Here is an 18,418-nt window from a genome sequence, read left to right as displayed (position 1 = left end):
CACAGAATGATTAAACTAAATGGTGTATCTGGGGAACTGTAAATAATTCATTAGAGCTGGATTAAGAAGTGTGTCAGAATGAGGGGAGAGAAGCCTCAGGATTTACTGACCAAACCCACATGATGGGAAGGAAGTAAGGCAGAAGGCAGGTTTCTGGGTTGACTGTGATGCCATTAACCAGACACAAATTATAGGACGTGGTGTGGGTTTTGACTCGATGTGTTTGGTTTTGGACATACAGTATGTGAGGGGACTTTGAGACACAAGCAGAAATATACAATTGGATGCATAAATTTAGGGCTTTACAAGAGCATTCTGGTAAGCATACAGTGCAGGGAACCATCAGGGTTACCGATTGTGGTAGCCATGAACTTGGCTGATACTGTCAAGAAACGGTGTAGAGAAGAGAACAAGGTAGGGTACACTGGCATCTGAGGGCAGTTGGAAGAGAGGGGGCCAGAGAGAAGAAATAAAGAGAACCAGGAGAACATGGGACCCTGGAAGAAACCAAAGGGGAAAAAAGTTTCACATCAATTAGGATGTTTTTGACAGAAAATGACACAAAACTTAAACTGGTTTAAATTCTCAAGATTTATTGGCCCATACAACTGAAAACACAAGCCTCAAGAGGATCACCCATAAGCCCGGGTGAGGAATTCTCCTTACCATCAACACTTCGCAGTTATATCGAGTGCTGCTATGTGCTGGCACTGTTCTAGGCAATGAACAAAACAGGCAAAATCCCTCCTCTTTGGACTGTACATACAAATGCTCCTTGGTATCTCTCTCTCTCTTTTTGCATTAAGATGCAAATGCGATACCTCAAATTAGGAAAACTGTGTGGAGGGAGATGAAGAGAGAAAACTTCAGAATATTATGCAAAGTTCAAAACATTTGCTGGCAGCATAACGCCTTTTTGTTGGAATGTCTGAACTTCTGCACTAACTGATAATGGAGGTGTGAAAGCAGTTCACTACAGATATGAAACTCTAAAATCCAAAATACCACCAATGATACATTTTAAAGCCCAGTGTGGATTTAAATGTCACCGTTTTTAACTTATCAAAGTTGCTGGGTTCACTCAGATACCTATAAAAATAATTACATTTTTCAAATATCCCCAGTGGGGCTTTGTTTCTAACTGAATTGTATGGCAATGTTTTACATGTAGGTCGTGTCCAAACCTGCATTGCTACATTCATATTTTAATTAAAAGTACATAGTTTGCAATAAAAGGAAACCTCACTCTCAGCCATTATATCCAACTAAGCACTAGCCGTTTCTCAAATCAGTGTCTCTTCTTCAATGCCTTAGTTCACTCAGACACTTATCACTCTATTTAGACTACAGCAACCAGTCTTTCTGACTAGTAACCTACATATCCATCCTCCTCATGGCCGCCAATGTGATTTTGCCAAAATGAAGATGAGTCCTTCGTTCTTATCATAATGTCTTGCACCCAACAGGTTCTCCATAAATTTTGCATGGAACAGGATTCAGATTCTAGCTTGAGCTCTGAAGCTAACTCTTGGTGTATCCGTGTATTGCTTCATCTTGCTGGGCCTATTTTCCATTGTCTAATTTGGAAATGATAAAACCTACCCCATTAGGTTGTTGGCAAATAAAATACTACTATATGATTGAACTCCATGAATTCAAAAGCACTACACAGCATTAAGGGTTCAAATTAGAAGCAAGTCCAAGTACTATTAGTATCTTAATGGCTACAAAGCAGGGTAAATTTTCTCAGTAATGTTCTTTGATTCCAGTTTTCCATAAAACTCTATAAAGTTATTTATATTTTGAATTTTAAAATAAGGCCCACGAATGCTTAGTTCTTTTCTCAAATTTTGTCTTTGTGCAAAAGAAGTCCTTCATGCCTGATGCGACCTAACTTCCTTATCTTAAAGATGAGGAAACAATCAGAAATATCCAGTGACTTGATTCTCTAAAAAGGAAGCAACTTGGATAGAGGATTTTCCTAATCTTCACGGATTTTTAGAAAATCCTTCTCCACTGGGTTTTCACTACCTGAACCAAACAGCACCTTATCTACAGTACCCACATGGACACTTAGACATGTTCTCAGGACATCTCTGAAGGGGGAAAAAAAATATCCATTTTCTAATGTGGTGATAGATGTAGAGTGACATGAAAGTCCATTTTCCAACCAGGGATATTTCTGCAGGTGAAGCAATCCATAAGCAAGTTCATTTCCCCTTCTGTTACTTGGCCATACTTTGAAAAGAAACCAGAGATACAAATGGGTGAGTCAGACTGCCCCAAAATATTTAGCCTCCTTTCTAAATTCTCTCTCCCACTCCTAAATTAAAACTGGCTTGACCTGTACTCACATAGGTGCACATCTTCCAGCAGTTGCTTAATAATCTCACAAGTGTAGCAACTACCTTTCCTGTTTAAAATATCAGAATATTTACCCCCTCCAAGGAAAAGTGGTATTTTGTTTCTCCCCTCCCCAGTTCTGCTACCTTCTAGAAAAGAGGCTCAAAGCACCACTAGAGACTGATCTAGTGATCTTCTGTCTGTCACAAACTGATTGATACAAAATAGGAGTTGAAACAATGAGTGGTAAAAAGAGGTTAACAAGATTTTCAGACAGTGGCTTGCTGGTTTTTTTTTTTTTCTTGTATGAGGTTCATTTTCATGCTAGTTTTTAAAATCTTGTAATATTTCAGTAACTTCCGAGGTATCTGTTCCACCAATACATTCAACCAGAGTACAGATTTTTCCAGATTTGGGAATCACAACCTCATATTTCCATTTGTTTGTCACACTGGACTCATGCTTTACCAGTTGATGCCACTCCCTAGTACATGATATCACTGCCCTCTCAATTATTCATGTACAACGATTTCAACCTTAAATAAAAAGTTTCTTGATTTATCAATTACTTCATTAGATTCAGATACTTGTCAACCTAGAGGATAAACAGCTGTAGAACTGGATTTCTAAGTTTAAGATATAGTGGAAGCCATCATACTCATGTCCCTTCCTCAATCCACAAAACACTATGACTGGGACACGTTTAATGACTTTTACAAATTTTAATCTACTTGATCCATGCTCTCACCAAATTTTATAGTTTTTCAAATGTTGGTTTCCAGTATGGGGAAAACAATCAGACTGGGGGTTTTTAAAAACTGAATAATGTCCTGTAATTAACTCGTCTCTTAAAGTCATGTAAGAATCATGGAAAGACTGACGCAGTATATAACCTCTTTTTTAAAAAAAAAAAAAATTTATTTATTTATGGCTGTGTTGGGTCTTTGTTTCTGTGCGAGGGCTTTCTCTAGTTGTGGCAAGCGGGGGCCACTCTTCATCGCTGTGCGTGGGCCTCTCACTATCGTGGCCTCTCTTGTTGCAGAGCACAGGCTCCAGACGCGCAGGCTCAGTAATTGTGGCTCATGGGCCCAGTTGCTCCATGGCATGTGGGATCTTCCCAGACCAGGGCTCGAACCCATGTCCCCTGCGTTGGCAGGCGGATTCTCAACCGCTGCGCCACCAGGGAAGCCCCTAACCTCTCTTTTTTATCTTTCAAAATGTTACAAATAACTTCACTGCATTTTGGACTGCAGAAGTCAAATCTAAGATTACAATCTTCCTAAATACCCCTTGTTGATTTTATTACTATATGCAAAGCATTAAAACAGGAGCTGGACAGAGAAAACACATAGGTGTAGGGTTGCCAGACAAAATATAAGATGCTCAGTTAAATCTGAATTTCAGATAAATAAATTTTTACTGTAAGTATTTTTCAAATATTGCATATACTAAAACATCATTTGTTGTCTATCTAAAATTCAAATTTAACTGGATATCCCATAATTTCATTTGCTACATCTAGCAACTCTTTGTAGAAGATCCTTATCTTTGGCAAGCTTACTATTTAACAGGGAAATCAATGATCATAATATAAGGTATGTATGACAAGTGCAGTAATATAATCAAGGGAGAAGATCTCTACTGATTACCACGGAAGAGTACCTGGAAGAGATGGCAACTACAGTTCCTAAAATATGACTTTTTTTTTCAGTAATGTTTTTAATGGTCTTCAGGCCGTATGGCTCATTACAGAAATAAGGAGGGCAGAGGAGTTTCCTCCTGAGCAAAGATGACTAAATTCTGATTGGCAGATAGGTGGTTTAGTGTGATATTTTTGGAGTTCAAGTGTCCTGAGTTAAATCTCAAATTCATTGCTCACTAGCTGTGTAACCGTGGATAAATTAATCTCTTATAAAATGAGGCTATTAATACCTGCTTTATTAGGCTGAGTATCAGAGATAATATATGCACAAAGCACTTGGAACACAGGAGGCACTCCCTAAATGGTAATACCACTATCAGAATGTCACATGGCAAAGAGGATACTTGTCACAAATATTCAAATGTTAATGTTATGCAGTAATAGTAATATTGGTAATTTTATTTCCATGATCTATTTACACTGTACAAACACTGCTGAAAAGCACCCTACAAGTTCACAGTACAATATATTTACTTTAAAAATATACTCCTTTATAAAAGGTTCATAGAACATTGGCATGTCAACATGGGATGAAACTCAAAGCATGTCACCAATTCTGTGGTAGCAAGAATGCTTCCAAGTGTTGTCAATTTCACAATCACAAGTCACCACTTGAGTTTTAAATACATATAAGTTTTAAATAAAAAATGAATTCTACAGTGGAAGGTTCCCACACCAATACTCATTATTTAATTAACACATACTTTCATGGAGATGTTGTTTCATAATAATTTACAATATCAATTTAATCTGCCAAAAAACCTCATTTCAACAAAGTTTCACAGTCCAAAAATTCTCGTCATTTGTTTTCTATTTTTTCTTCTTTGTTGGTTCTCCCAGTTCTATTTTGCGCTTTTTAGAAGTATGCTCTTCTTTTTCATCATCTTTAAATAGGAAAGGAAGAGTTTCAATCAGTAATTTAAAAAAAAATGTTAAGCATTAAAATTTCATTGACTCTATACCAAAATCATTATCCTCAACTAATGTTTCTTTCAAAGTTTTCCAATAAAAAACACAAAAATAACTTTCAGAACTCTGATTTTAAACTGCAAGTAAAAATAAGGAATTTTTTCAACTGTAGTGTTATACAAAATCTACAGTGATCCTTTAGTGCTATATTAAGGTAACTTAAAATGAGAAAATCAAAATTTGTTCTGATAAAGCTATTCTCAAATATTCTACAGCATATACATGGTAGATATTTAAATATATAATCTAGGGTTTCCCTGGTGGCGCAGTGGTTGAGAGTCCGCCTGACGATGCAGGGGACATGGGTTCGTGCCCCGGTCCGGGAAGATCCCACGTGCCGCGGAGCGGCTGGGCCCGTGAGCCATGGCAGCTGAGCCTGCCCGTCTGGAGCCTGTGCTACGCAACGGGAGAGGCCACAACAGTGAGAGGCCCGCGTACAGCAAAAAAAAAAATAATAATAATAATAATTAAAAATATATATATAATCTACACATTAAGAATGGAACACATTCCGTTTTTTTTTTTTTTACAAAAAAAGATGTCATTTAACTATGACATTATGTGTCTATCAGCTAGTCTTTCCCCTCCAATCTGCTTTCCCTCCCCCACAAACACCTCCCCCCATCTCATCCCCTCACCCCCAGCCCCACACGTGCATTTTGAAGTTAAAAAGGCTCTCACAAGTGGATGTTTCACTGAAACTGTATTTTTAATTTTGTCCTATGTAGGTAGTTCTACTTTCTCCCCCATTCCTAGGATGGTCAGAATATTCCAATGGCAAGAGAAAAACAGACTTCTTCCCCCCTTCATATTATGGAGAATTTGGGGGGGAGGGGAGAAGAACCTCAAATTAAAACCATGTCCTTTATACTTTTCTAAAATATTAGTATCTGTATTCACAGAAAATTTCCAATTAATAAATAAAAATATTGTAAAACCTGAAACAGTGGGCCCTTTTATTCAATTAAAACAATCCTACTGCATGTTTCAACAAAACACAGGGTAGCACAGAGCAGCTGCTAATCCCTATTTCTCTGAACAAACGCATGGAATTATTTTAAGAACTCCATGTAGGTGGAATAAAATGTAGATGTTATGATTTATAAAATACAAATTTATTTTAAGCACATTACTGAATTAATTGTACTTTATTTTCTCAATCAACAGATACTCAAAGTTCAATAACTACCATGTGGTGGCCTATAAAATATTTTGATGTTGAAAGGGGACTTCATATTAAAAAATTTGGGAAGCCATTGATATCAGAACATAAACTTTGTTTTCTCATTTCAACTTCCCTTTTATTAACAGTCAAAAAAACAAACAATGCCAATTTTATTGTTATTACTTAACACTTCACATTACAAAAGGATTTTACAGTCATTTCTTAGATGTGATTTCTCGATATTCTTCTGATAGAGACTGGGGAGCTCTGTCCTATTCTTTTTTTTAATTGGATTATAATTGACACACAATATTAAGTTTCAGGTGCATAAACATAGTGATTCAGTATTTTTATTTATTATGGAATGATCACCACAATAAGTTGTTACCACCTGTCACCACACAGAGTTATCACAATCTTATTGACTATATTCCCCATGCTGTATATTACATCCCTGTGCCTTATTTATTGTATAGGTGGAAGTTTGTTCCTCTTAAACCCCTTCACCTACTTCACCTGTCCCCCAACTCCTTCCCCTTTGGCAACCACCAGTTTGTTCTCTGTTATCAATGAGTCTATTTCTGTTTTGTTTTGTTTGTTCATCTGTTTTGTTTTTCAGATCATGAACTCATTATGGTAAAAATAAACTTAAAACCTTAAGCCTTCAATTCCCTTCTGCTAACTACCATACTCAGAATATTTCCTTTGTTGATGTGGACAATAATTAGTATCAACAGCAGGTAATGCATCTTCAAACACAGCATGGTAATGTTATTCATATATTTCATAGAGCACTACAGATTGTAGTCAGTATGATAAAATACAATTCAGATCAACAAATCATCCCAGGAATTTTCAAAGCAAAGTTTTAATCATTAGTTTATCATGTATACAAAAAAATACTTGTTCTACAAATCAACTGATGAGGCAGAGTTTAAACAAGCCAAGGCCTTTGTTTTTTAATTGGTGCTTAATTATCATCATGATTGACTTTTGAGATTATTTTCAGTAGTAATATAAAAATTGAAATTACTTTCTAACTCTACTAGAAAATGCACTGTTAACATATATTAAAAAGACCATCCTGAGACACTTCTGTTTTAATCTGTCACTTATTACAAGTTCATTTACTGAATAACAACAAAAACACAAACTACTGAGGTTGGAAAAATAACTTCCTACCAGTCACTTAACAGAAGAGCTAATGCCATCTAGTGATCTAACAAGGCATTGTCTTAAAAAAAAAAAGATCTTGAAATGTTCGATCATCAGCTTTACTGAGCTTCTTACTCTGTGCCATATACTTCAGATGCACTTGTAAGGAAACAATTTTTATATTATGGAATTCATGTCACTTGAGATAAACAAGCTTAAATTACTAATAGAAACTAAGCTTCTAAATTCATAAAAAAAAGCATTAGCTACTTTAGTTAGACCTTCAAGATTAATTACATGTTAATTAAGCTACAATAAATATCTAAGCCATAATCATCTATATTTTACAACCAGTAAACAAGTGTTGATAAGTAGTAAGGATTTATGATGAGTTTTGAATTTTTCCCAGCTTCTTTTATCTGGAAGGAGTTAACTGGCAAAAAAGGCCAAAGGACAGAAAATGAGAAGGAAAAATAAAAACAAAGTAATTTGATAATCTAAAAATGAGATTTATATTTAAGAGTGTGGAGCTTCTGTGACTTCCCTGGTGGCGCAGTGGTTAAGAATCCGCTTGCCACAGCAGGGGACAAGGGTTCAGGCCTGGTCCCGGAAGATCCCACATGCCGCAGAGCAACTAAGCCCGTGCGCCACAACTACTGAGCCTGCGCTCTAGAGACCGTGAGCCACAACTACTGAAGTTCGTGCGCCTAGAGCCCATGCTCTGCAACAAGAGAAGCCACCGCAATGAGAAGCCCGCTTGCAGTAACTGGAGAAAGACTGCGCACAGCAACGAAGACCCAGCGCTGACAAAAATAAACAAACTAATTAATTAAAAAAAAAGAGAGAGCAGATGCTCCATCTCCTATCGAAAAAAAAAAAGAATGTGGAGCTTCTAATACAAGATATTTTATGAATTAAAAAAAAAGAGGTTGAAAAAAGATGTTGGGAAATCGGTCTGTGAACATAGTATGGGAGTTTGAAATGGCAAAAATCACTTCTAAGAAGAAAGGTATTCATTACAAAAAGAAGAAGACAGTTACATTCAACAACCAACATTAAAGTCAAAATTGAAGATTTCAGTATTATCTTTTAATCTTATGATCCAGCTTTAAGCTGGCTGAGCACTGGGGTCCTTTTGTTTTTTGATATTGCCAACATCCACTTTCTAACGGAGGACCATCATATGATCAAAAGGTCAGAATTACCTATGGGAACAGCAGCATTCTCTCACACACATACTTCCTGCTATCTGAACTTAAAAGGCAAGCTGGAAAAAAAGATAATTCTTTCTACTTGCTTGTCCTGGTATATAAACCTTGCCTTTTTCACATAGGAACAAAGACAGGAGAGCACCAGCCTATGACACTCTAGATTGAATATCAACTACAGGGGCCTTATTGCCACTCTTCCCACAGGACAGCTGCTCCTCAAGCACTCTCACTTGCAAAACATCAAGAGACTAAAGCCCAGTTTAATATGGCATCATTTCCATTTAAAGATCTGAATTTGAATTCCTATTCTGCCTCTTCCTAGCTGTGTGAATTTGGGCAATTCTTTAATCTGAGATTGTCTTCTTGTCTACAAAACAGTAGTAATGAATCATGTACCACTTCTGTACTAGGCTGCTAAGAGTAACAAATTAGAAAACTTGTGTGAAGGTACTATTTTAGAGCTCGGCATTTTCTAGTTTTGTCATTGTGGACAAATCACATAGCTCTCATTTTGACATTTCCCTATCTGGTTTCACAAGGTGTTTTAAGGATTAAATGTAATTTATGCAAAAGTGTTTATTAATTATATAAAGATACTATAAAATATGAGGTGTTTTTTTTTGTGGTACGCGGGTCTCTCACTGTTGTGGCCTCTCCCGTTGGGGAGCACAGGCTCCGGACATGCAGGCTCAGCGGCCATGGCTCACGGGCCTAGCTGCTCCACGGCATATGGGATCTTCCCAGACCGAGGCATGAACCCGTGTCCCCTGCATCGGCAGGTGGACTCTCAACCACCGCGCCACCAGGGAAGCCCTATGAGGTATTTTTAATGTCCACTTCATTTGGCAAGTCCAAAAAGATGTCATTTACTGAAGAGGTACCTTCACTAGTGACTTCTAATTCACACTGGGAAGTCAGTGAAAGAAATGGGAAAGCCAGGCAGAATCAAAACTAAAGAGTAATATCCTTGATAGCAAAAAAAGGATACACTTCAGAATGTGTATTGCATTTAATTGTCACATCTCTTTAGTGTCCAGTAGTCAAAAATGTTTCCTCAATCTTTCTTTGACTTTCATGACCTTGATACTTTTGAAGATTCAGCTAGTTATTTTGTGGAATATCGCTCAATTTGGGTGTGTTTGTGTTCAGCAGGAATATCACCAACGTGATGTTGTGTTCAAGTGACACTCAGTTTTGATTTGTCCTGTTATTTATGTTGTTCACTTTAATCGCTTGATTAAAATGGTGTCTGCCAGGCTTCTCCACAATGAAGTAACTCCAAAATGAAGTTACTATTTTTTTCCCATTTGGAATTAACAAGCATTAATTTTGTGAAGAGATACTTTAGATCTGAATAAATATCCTATTCCTTAGAAAAACACAAACAAAAAAACAAAAATTGGAGTAGAACTCCTACCAGTTTGTTACCCTTTCTCTTGAAACAAACAAAATTCTCTGCAGTTGTAAAATGAGCTAAGTAGCAGTTGTATTATGGGAAGATCAGAAATTTGTTTAACAAAAACAGCACACTCTTTCATAAAAATGATAGTCAAAAATATTTAGTCCAATAATCCACTGAATACTCACAAAATACTACAAACTGTATTACAAACATAAATAACACCTGGACCCTGCTGTTTAAGGAACTCATCTTCATAAAGCAGATAGACTTATGAACAAAAAATCTCATAAAAGGTGGTAAGTGCCATCAATAGCATTAGCACATACAGGGTACAGAGGAGCAAATAATTAACTTGAAGAAGGTAATATTTGAGATTTAGATATTACCAACTCTCTTTTTTTCTTAGAGTTGGATTTTAAAGGATGAATGAGTTTACCAGCCAAAGAGGGAGGGAAAAACATTCCCGACTAAGGTGGAACATATATTAAAAGGCATGGAACCATAAAATAGCATGGTCTATTCACTTTTGAATTTTAAGATCTTAAAGTTCTACAAGGGGGCCATCTGAAATGAGGGTGGAGAAAAAGGCAGGGCCTATCAAAGAGGGCTCACTCTGCTGCTGGTGAAGGGTTTTAAGCAAGTGAGGCAAGGGGGTGAGTGGGTAAAAGTATGGAAGCAGAGATTACTGTGATTACTTACAGTCTAAGCCAGAGATGGAATTATGATACTATGAGACAAGACAACTAAGTCATTATATTATTACTATTTTTAATTACTATGTAGTAATACTCAAATTCATTTTGTGACACTAATTTTGGCTCTAAAGCACAATTGCTTTAATATAAAATGAAGCCATCAGCACTTCACAACTGCAGTCACAACAAAGAGTTCATGAAATAACTCATGCTGCTTTAATAATAAGGCATCATATCAGCTAGGTGGTTTGTGACCACCTAGAGGGGTGGGAGGGAGGGAGATGCAAGAGGGAAGAGATATGGGAACATATGTATATGTATAACTGATTCACTTTGTTGTAAAGCAGAAGCTAACATACTATTGTAAAGCAATTATACTCCAATAAAGAGGTTAAAAAAAACCCCCAAAACCCCCCACCCCCGTTAAATGCCTGCAAGTGATGGCCAGAGTGGAGTTTGGAGAACGATGGCTGTGATCTTTAATATGGTTGTGCCTTTGTAAAGAGTCTCACTCAGAATTTCCAGGGTAATTTTGGAGTCAACTTTTTTTTGTTTCTTGGATGATATATATGTTTAACTCACCTCAAGAATATATCCACGTAGACTTGAAGTTAGGGACCAGCTGGTGTAAATTTGTGTGGTTATCTCCTGTCCTAACCTTATAGCTTCTTTTTGTTCCTTGATTGTAGTTAAGCTTCATCTTGCCTCAGGGCCTTTGTATTTGCTGTTCCCATGTTGTGGAAATATTATTTCCAGCAAAATTTTCCATAAATGACTCTATTCTATTCTTTGGCACTCATCTCTTACAGATATTTTTTCCTTGATTGTCCTACTAGCCTAACTTAGTCCCAATTTATCAGATTACCTTACTTCTTTCACAGAATAATAATAAAAACAAATATTAAAAATAAATAAATAAATAAAAATAATAAGCATCATAAATCACATATACTACTGATTGAGACATCAAAGATTTCACTTTAAATCCTGAATATTTTATGACCTTTCTCAAAAACACATTAAAAGGGAGGGTAGGAGGGAGGGAGACACAAGAGGGAGGAGATATGGGGATATATGTATATGTATAGCTGATTCACTTTGTTACACAGCAGAAGCTAACAAACCACTGTAAAACAATTATACTCCAATAAAGATGTTAAACACACACACACACACACACACACACACACACACACACACACAGCAAAAGACATTCAAAGACCATCACAATCAGTTTGCTAACTGACTAGATTTAAGTTTCATTCATTAAACATCTCGTTCTCTTAAAACTCATCACAGGGACCAAAAGGCATTACCACTGGAGTCTGACTTTCCTTACCTGATTCCACTGTCTCCTCCCCTTCTGGGAGAAGCCTAGCTTTCTTAGCATTCTGTGGAGCATCATCACCATTGTCCTCATATATGTTAGACCATTTTATTGCCATATCCAGCTCTGGAGGGGGAGGTTTCTTCTCAGTAGAGTAGGTCTCCGGAGGTGGTACATAGTTTGACTTCCATATTTTGAATTCCTTCGGAGGCTGTTAAGCAAACACATTAAGAAACACTGTGACGAACCGAGGTTCCTATAATCGGTATGGGCACATGCACCTCCCTGCCGTTCGCTTATTGTTCAGGCTGACTTTTTTTTTAAAGGTTTAAAGACATATTTTTCCATCAAAATCACAATACTGTTAAGTGAAAAGCCAAAGGGTTCCCTATACGAATAAAGCTATTAACTTTTAGTTACCAAAGAAGAATCCAGTCTCAGAGATACTACGCCAAGGCTGACCCCTTCAGGAGGCTGCAGCAGACACTGTCTTGGAGGCAGCACCGCAGGCACTTCGGCATCAAAGGGAAGGGGTCTCGGGGAGAAGCTGCAGCAGGGGGGCGGGGGAGTCACCACCGTTAGTCCTCGCCGCGCGGGGTCAGGGCACCGAGAGCGGAGGTTTGGGTCTCCTCACAAGGGGGCGGGGCTGCGGATCCGGTCTGACACCCACCAGGCTGGGGGAGGGGGCCCGGGCTCCCCAGGGTTGGAGGTGGGAGAGGGTGGTGCGGCATCCCGCAGGGGGTGACTGCGTGTGGGGGGCGGACAGCTGGTCCCCAGGAGGGGGCTCAGGAGGAAGGGGGCGGAGGCCGGGACCTAGATCGGGAAACGGGGTCGGGGACCTCACCTCCTCTGGCGCCTTGACGACGTGCCTCTCCCAGTCTATCTGTTTGTTGAGCGGATTGTAGAGAAAGGCCGGGCGAGTCACGCTCCGGAACAGCTCGTCGGGTCCAGGCAGCCGCTTCTCCGCCTTGTTCCCACAGCCTCCCGCCGACTTCGCCGGATCCGGGGCCTTACGACTTGTCTCCTCCGGCTCGCTGTTATCCTCCTCGTCCGAGGAGCCTGAGCTGCTGCTCCCGTAAGCCGCGAAATAGCTCAGGGGATCCTTCTCCTCCGCTGCCATGACGGCTGCGCTTGTCGACCGATGGCTGCGCCGGAAACCGGAAGCCGTGCCAGGGCCCGCCCCGCCGTTGGCCCCGCCCCAAGTCTCGGTGATGGACCCGGAGTCTGCACCCTCTGGCGGCTGCGCCGTGATCCTGCGGCCTGGCTGAAGGACTGAGGCTGGAGGCGGGGCCGCGCACGTCCTCAATCAGAGGTTTCTAATGCTCTTTTCTAAGGACCCCTGAGAAGAGACAGATCCTCAGGCAGTGGTCCAACCAAACTTTCAGATTCAGTAAGAATTTATTAAAGGCACAGAAAAGCTAAAAATTTTGTTTTTTCACCGCCACCTTAAAGCCCTTGCCCAGAGACACCAGGATTTCTCCCTGATCCTGCTGCATCTCTTCCTCGAAATAAAATTACTCTCAATGTGTTTCCCCTCAGTCGTCATGGAAGACCTCTATGGGTAAGTGGACTTACCAAGTCCCAAAGTGAATCCTCTCCTGCTTGACCGCATTCCAGCGCACTCTGAACAACCTCCTTTGATGGAACTTCTCTTGTATTGCATCACACCACTCTGGGGGTCCTCCAAACTCTCTGGATTCTTATTGTCAGCCTCCTTCCATGCCTGCTTTGCTCTGTACGGCCCGTAAACGCTGGTGTTTCCCAACATATTATACCAGCTTTCAGCAACACTTACTAACAATCTGTAGAGGGTGTTACAAAGTTGCAAGTCAGACCATCCCTTTCCAGGGCATTAACTACCTTAATGCTTGTGACTCCCAAATCTGGGTCTCCAACTCCAGTCTCTCAAGTTCTGGATCAAACCTCCATTTGGCTCTTAAACTTTATGTATGAACATCGTGCTGGGGTCTCAAACACCCACTTAAAGATCAGTAACTTGTCTTTACATATAACTCGCTTCTGCATTTGTGTTCCCTCTCTTAGTACAATGACATAACCATGTGCCTAGCCACCAAGGGAAACTAGAAATCTTTGACTCCTCCTCGTGAACTCAGAGGGAATTATACCCAAGTGAAAGCAGTAAAGGTGGTATCAGTGTAAACGTTCACAGGATGCCTGTTCATTTACACTGATACACTCACCTCCAGGAGGCAGAGATGTCTATCTTATTCACTCTTTCCCAGTCCCACAGCACAATGTCTGTGAGCTCCTTCAGGGGAGGAGTTGGAGTTTGCTTTGTTCATTTTTATGTTCCTAGTACCTAGCTCAGTGCCTGTCATTGAGTAGATGATCACTAAGTATTGTGGATTATAATTTATGAGGGTGTAGATTTGTTTCTCAAAATTTTCCACCCAAGTACCTACATTGACAAAGGAAAATGATGGTCCCAAAGCGCAAAGTTTGGGAGCCTCCAAAACCATCCTTAGGCTTGGTAATTTGCTTGAAGCAGTCACAGAACTCTCTGAAAGCTGTTTTACTCGTGTTTATGGTTTATTGTAGCTAAAGGATACAGATTAAAATCAGCCAAGGGAAGATATGCAGGGTGCAGAGTGCTGGAGACTTCCACATGCAGGGCTTCCGGCTGTCTTCTCCCAGTGGAGGTGTAGACAGTACTAACTTCTGCGGCAAAGACATGTGACAACATGCATGGAGCCATCTGGGGAGGCTCACCCGAACTTAGTGTCCAGAGTTTTTACTGGGGATTGGTCATGTGGACATAGCCTCTAGCCCCTCCAGAGGTCAAGCTGATACAGTATGGCCCAACGCCCCTTGAGCATTAACAGTTTTTTGGAATATAGTATAATACCCTGAAAATGTATGCAAATGTTATATACTAGTCCCTAATACAGCTCTTTTATTTCAATATACAAAAAAGAAAGAAGAAAATCCAAACTTCTCAAAATGGTCTGTAAGTCCTTCCATATATGATCCTCACTATCTGTGAAATCTCATCTCAATCCAGGCTCCTGAGTTCCCTAGTCATCCCTCACACTTACGTTCCAGCCATACAGGCCTGTGTGGTCCTCACTAGCTCATTCTTGCCTCAGGACTTTTGCACTCAATGTTACTTTTGCCTAAACTTCCTACTAGAACTTTACACAGCTGGCTCCTTCCTTCTTATGGTTTAGGTCTCAGCTCAAATGTTGCCTGCTTTGAGAGGAGTTCCCTCATAATGCTATAAACACTTTGGTCCCAGTTACTGTTTAGCTCATACATGCCCTATTTTATATCCACAGCAACTAGAATTATCAGGGTTTCCTTGTTTATTTTCTAACTATCTCCCCCAACTAGAATGTGAGTTCTCTATGAGAACATAGACATTGTCTGTTTTGTTTATCACTGTATTGCCAGCACCTAAAATGACAGGTAATCAATAAATATTGAATTATGAGTGAAAAAATACACAATCTCCATTCTTACCTTTCTGCCGTCTAGGAAATGTTAATAAGAGAGCATGGAGTTGTAGAAAGAACACTGATCTTGGAGTCAAACAGCCCTAGATTTTAATTCTAAAGAGCTGTGCCACATACTTTGAGCCATATACTTTATCCTGAGATTGTTTCTCGTCTGTTAAAAAAAAAGTAACAATAAAACCTTCCTCGCAGAGTTGTTATTCGGATTAAAAACAAGATCACACATGTGGAAACACCAACCACTGTATTTGGCACCCAGTAAGATTGTGGTTTCCAAACATTGTTGCACGTTGGAATCACCTAGAAATTTTTACTCACTTCTGATGACTGGCTTCCACAGCCTGGCATCCAGATCTTTAAAAGCTCTCCAGGTGATTCTGAAATAGGCAGCAAAATTTGGGAACCACCACAGTAAAGGACAACTGTCTGATAATTAAATATAGAATGGCAAGATCAGAGTAAGGCCTTTAGGAGCAGCACTCATGTTACCCACATATTGTTTGTGCTTAAATTTAGCTCTTCTTTCAGAAAGCCCTCAAAAGATTACATTTAACAACAAAGATCGATTCCCTGCTTGGTTAGCTATTTTTTTCCCCTCCAAAATCAACAATGTACTTATTTATGCAGTGATACAAGATAAGGACAGAGCATGAAACTTCCTGCTCCCTTTCACGCTGCTTAGGTAAAAGGACAGTAGCCACAAGACTTAACTTCTACTTTATACTGTACACAAAATTACTTTGTAATGGATCATATTGCTAATTGTGAAATGAAAACAACTAAGTTTCCAGAAGAAAACATAGGGGATTATCATCACAGCACTGGGATAGGCAAAGATTTTTTAAACAGGAGACAAAAATCACTGACCACAAAAGAACTAATCATTAAACTAAATTATATTTTAGAAAATGTTTATCAAGGGATTTCCCTGGTAGTCCAGTGGTTAAGACTCCGCACTTCCGGTGCTTCCACTGCAGGGGGCACAGGTTCTATCCCTGGTCAGGGAAGTAAGATCCCACATGCCAAGTGATACGGCTGAAAACAAAAATGTTTATCAAAACAAACCAAAAACCTCCCAAACAAAATAAAAAAATTTGAAACAACAACAAAAAAAATTGAAAGCAAAAAAATTGCCATTATCCTGGTAAGTTCCAAATTTGCCAGTGTTTGCCCTTGCACTAGAAATGACATGCTGACCAAAGATGGAATTAGCTCTTGAAAAAGTGACCATGAAAAGACATGCATGAAATGTAAATGCATATTGCTAAGTGAAAGAAGCCAGTCTGAAAAAGCTACATATTGTATGATTCCAACCATTCAATATATGACATTCTGGAAAAGACAGAGCAATAGAGAGAATAAACAGATCAGTGGTTGCCAGGGCTGGATGGGAAGCGGTGGGGCGGGGGGGAAGAGGAAGGGATGAATAAGTGGAACACAGGGGATTTTTAGGGAAGTGAAACTATTCTGTGTGATAATATAATGGTGGATGCATGTCACTGTGCATTTGTCAAACCTTATAGAACTGTATAACATAAAGAATGAATCCTAATGTAAACTATTAACTTTAGTTAATAATAATGTATCAAGACTGGTTCATCAATTCTAATAAATGTACTAATGTGAGATGTTAATATAGGAAACAGGTGGTATATGGGAACTCTGTACTTTCTGCTCAAGTTTTCTGTAAACCTAGAACTGCTCTAAAAAATAAAAGTCTCAATTTTTTAAAAAGCAATTTAAAAAAGTGAGCTCAAAGGTGTTGATTTTATGTTAAGTGATAATTTTCACTGCTGCATTAATCAACCCAATAACCAATTGCACTATATCATGTCACAGTTTCATTCAAATTTATACATTTTTGGCAACAGCTGCTTTTCAGTGTTTAAAGGAAAAATAAACTGATTTCACAGGATTCAGAAAACCAAAAGCCTAAGTTTGTTAAAACCTTAATTTTATTGTCTACAGTTAGTTAACAGTCTGAAAGAAAACTATATAGGTGCTACACCATATCTAAATTATGATCTTTGATTCCAAATAAATTCTATTTAAATTGTAAAAAAAGTAACCGCATATCAAATTTTATTTTAATTAATGAAATGAAAAGTTTGCTTCTGCTTTTGAAAAAGGTTTCTTTAAGTATTATGCCACTATTTTTTTTAATTGCCACTATTTTGTTATGCTACCCTGGAGGTGAAACATTATTTCTCCATAATCGTTAGAAAATGTTTATACTACAAAAATCACCCAGTCTTTAAAAAATTTTTAAAGTCAATATGCCAATCTTCTTCATGATTGATAATTTCATCAGTCCATACAGAAGTGCAACTCCATCTCACAACCTGAATTAATGTTTCCTATTAAAATTGGTACATATAAAAAAAGTTTTAGGTATTTATTTCCTATTGAAAAATTTGAAACTTCCAAAACACAGCACTACAACTTAAAAACATTTATTCTTAATAGCATATTTCCATCTCTGCTTTTTGCAAGTAGTGGAAATATATATGAGACAGATAACTAGAAATAGATGTAGTTTAATGAAAACAATGAAAGAAGATTTATAAATTTGTAAAATTAGTCAAACTGTCATAGAACAAAAAGGCATATCTAGCTAATGGCCCGCTTGTTCCAAATAGTACTAAAAACAGAATTGTCACATATACACACACAAAAACCATCTTGTTCTAATTATTTCAACTGTACAGTGGTCCTTACTAAAAGGGAACAAAAAGTACAGAAAAAGTTATTTTAAAAATCTCATTAAATTATATGTAATAACTGAAGTTTATGCCAAGATTTTTCTTTAGGAATGAACATGATAAAGTACAAGAGTGTGAAAATCTTAAGAAAGTAGTATTAATTAGTAAGATTAATAAGAAATGTATTTTGGCAAATTGGCACCGTAGGTGGCTCAAACTCCATTAGATATTTCTCTGAATCAGAAGGGGACTTTCTAAGTGCCTGTAAGCCCAA

The 18,418-nt window shown here is 38.5% G+C and overlaps 1 protein-coding gene across 1 annotated transcript; it reads right to left on the bottom strand.

Moving 5' to 3' along the window:
* Window positions 1–573: 573 nt before the first annotated feature.
* C1H1orf52 (chromosome 1 C1orf52 homolog) lies at window positions 574–13,143 on the bottom strand. The gene is made up of 3 exons (XM_059061693.2): window positions 12,814–13,143; window positions 11,982–12,180; window positions 574–4,929 (listed from the first exon to the last, which is right to left on the bottom strand). The coding sequence occupies exons 1-3, from the start codon at window positions 13,087–13,089 to the stop codon at window positions 4,856–4,858; spliced, it is 549 nt and encodes a 182-aa protein (XP_058917676.1). The 5' UTR covers window positions 13,090–13,143; the 3' UTR covers window positions 574–4,855.
* Window positions 13,144–18,418: the final 5,275 nt, after the last annotated feature.

Source organism: Kogia breviceps, chromosome 1 (assembly GCF_026419965.1).
Source record: "Kogia breviceps isolate mKogBre1 chromosome 1, mKogBre1 haplotype 1, whole genome shotgun sequence".
Classification (NCBI taxonomy): Eukaryota; Metazoa; Chordata; class Mammalia; order Artiodactyla; family Physeteridae; genus Kogia; species Kogia breviceps.
The sequence above is the reverse complement of the archived record's forward strand: the minus strand, read 5'-3'. Positions and strand labels throughout refer to the sequence as shown.

Excerpts from the sequence above, each read along its gene's own strand:
- C1H1orf52 (XM_059061693.2), bottom strand. The coding sequence starts at position 13,089 with ATGGCAGCGGAGGAGAAGGATCCCCTGAGCTATTTCGCGGCTTACGGG. Across the intron at positions 12,181-12,813 it reads TCGTCAAGGCGCCAGAGGAG|CCTCCGAAGGAATTCAAAAT; the intron begins GTGAGGTCCCCG and ends TTTGCTTAACAG. Across the intron at positions 4,930-11,981 it reads GGAGGAGACAGTGGAATCAG|ATGATGAAAAAGAAGAGCAT; the intron begins GTAAGGAAAGTC and ends TCCTATTTAAAG.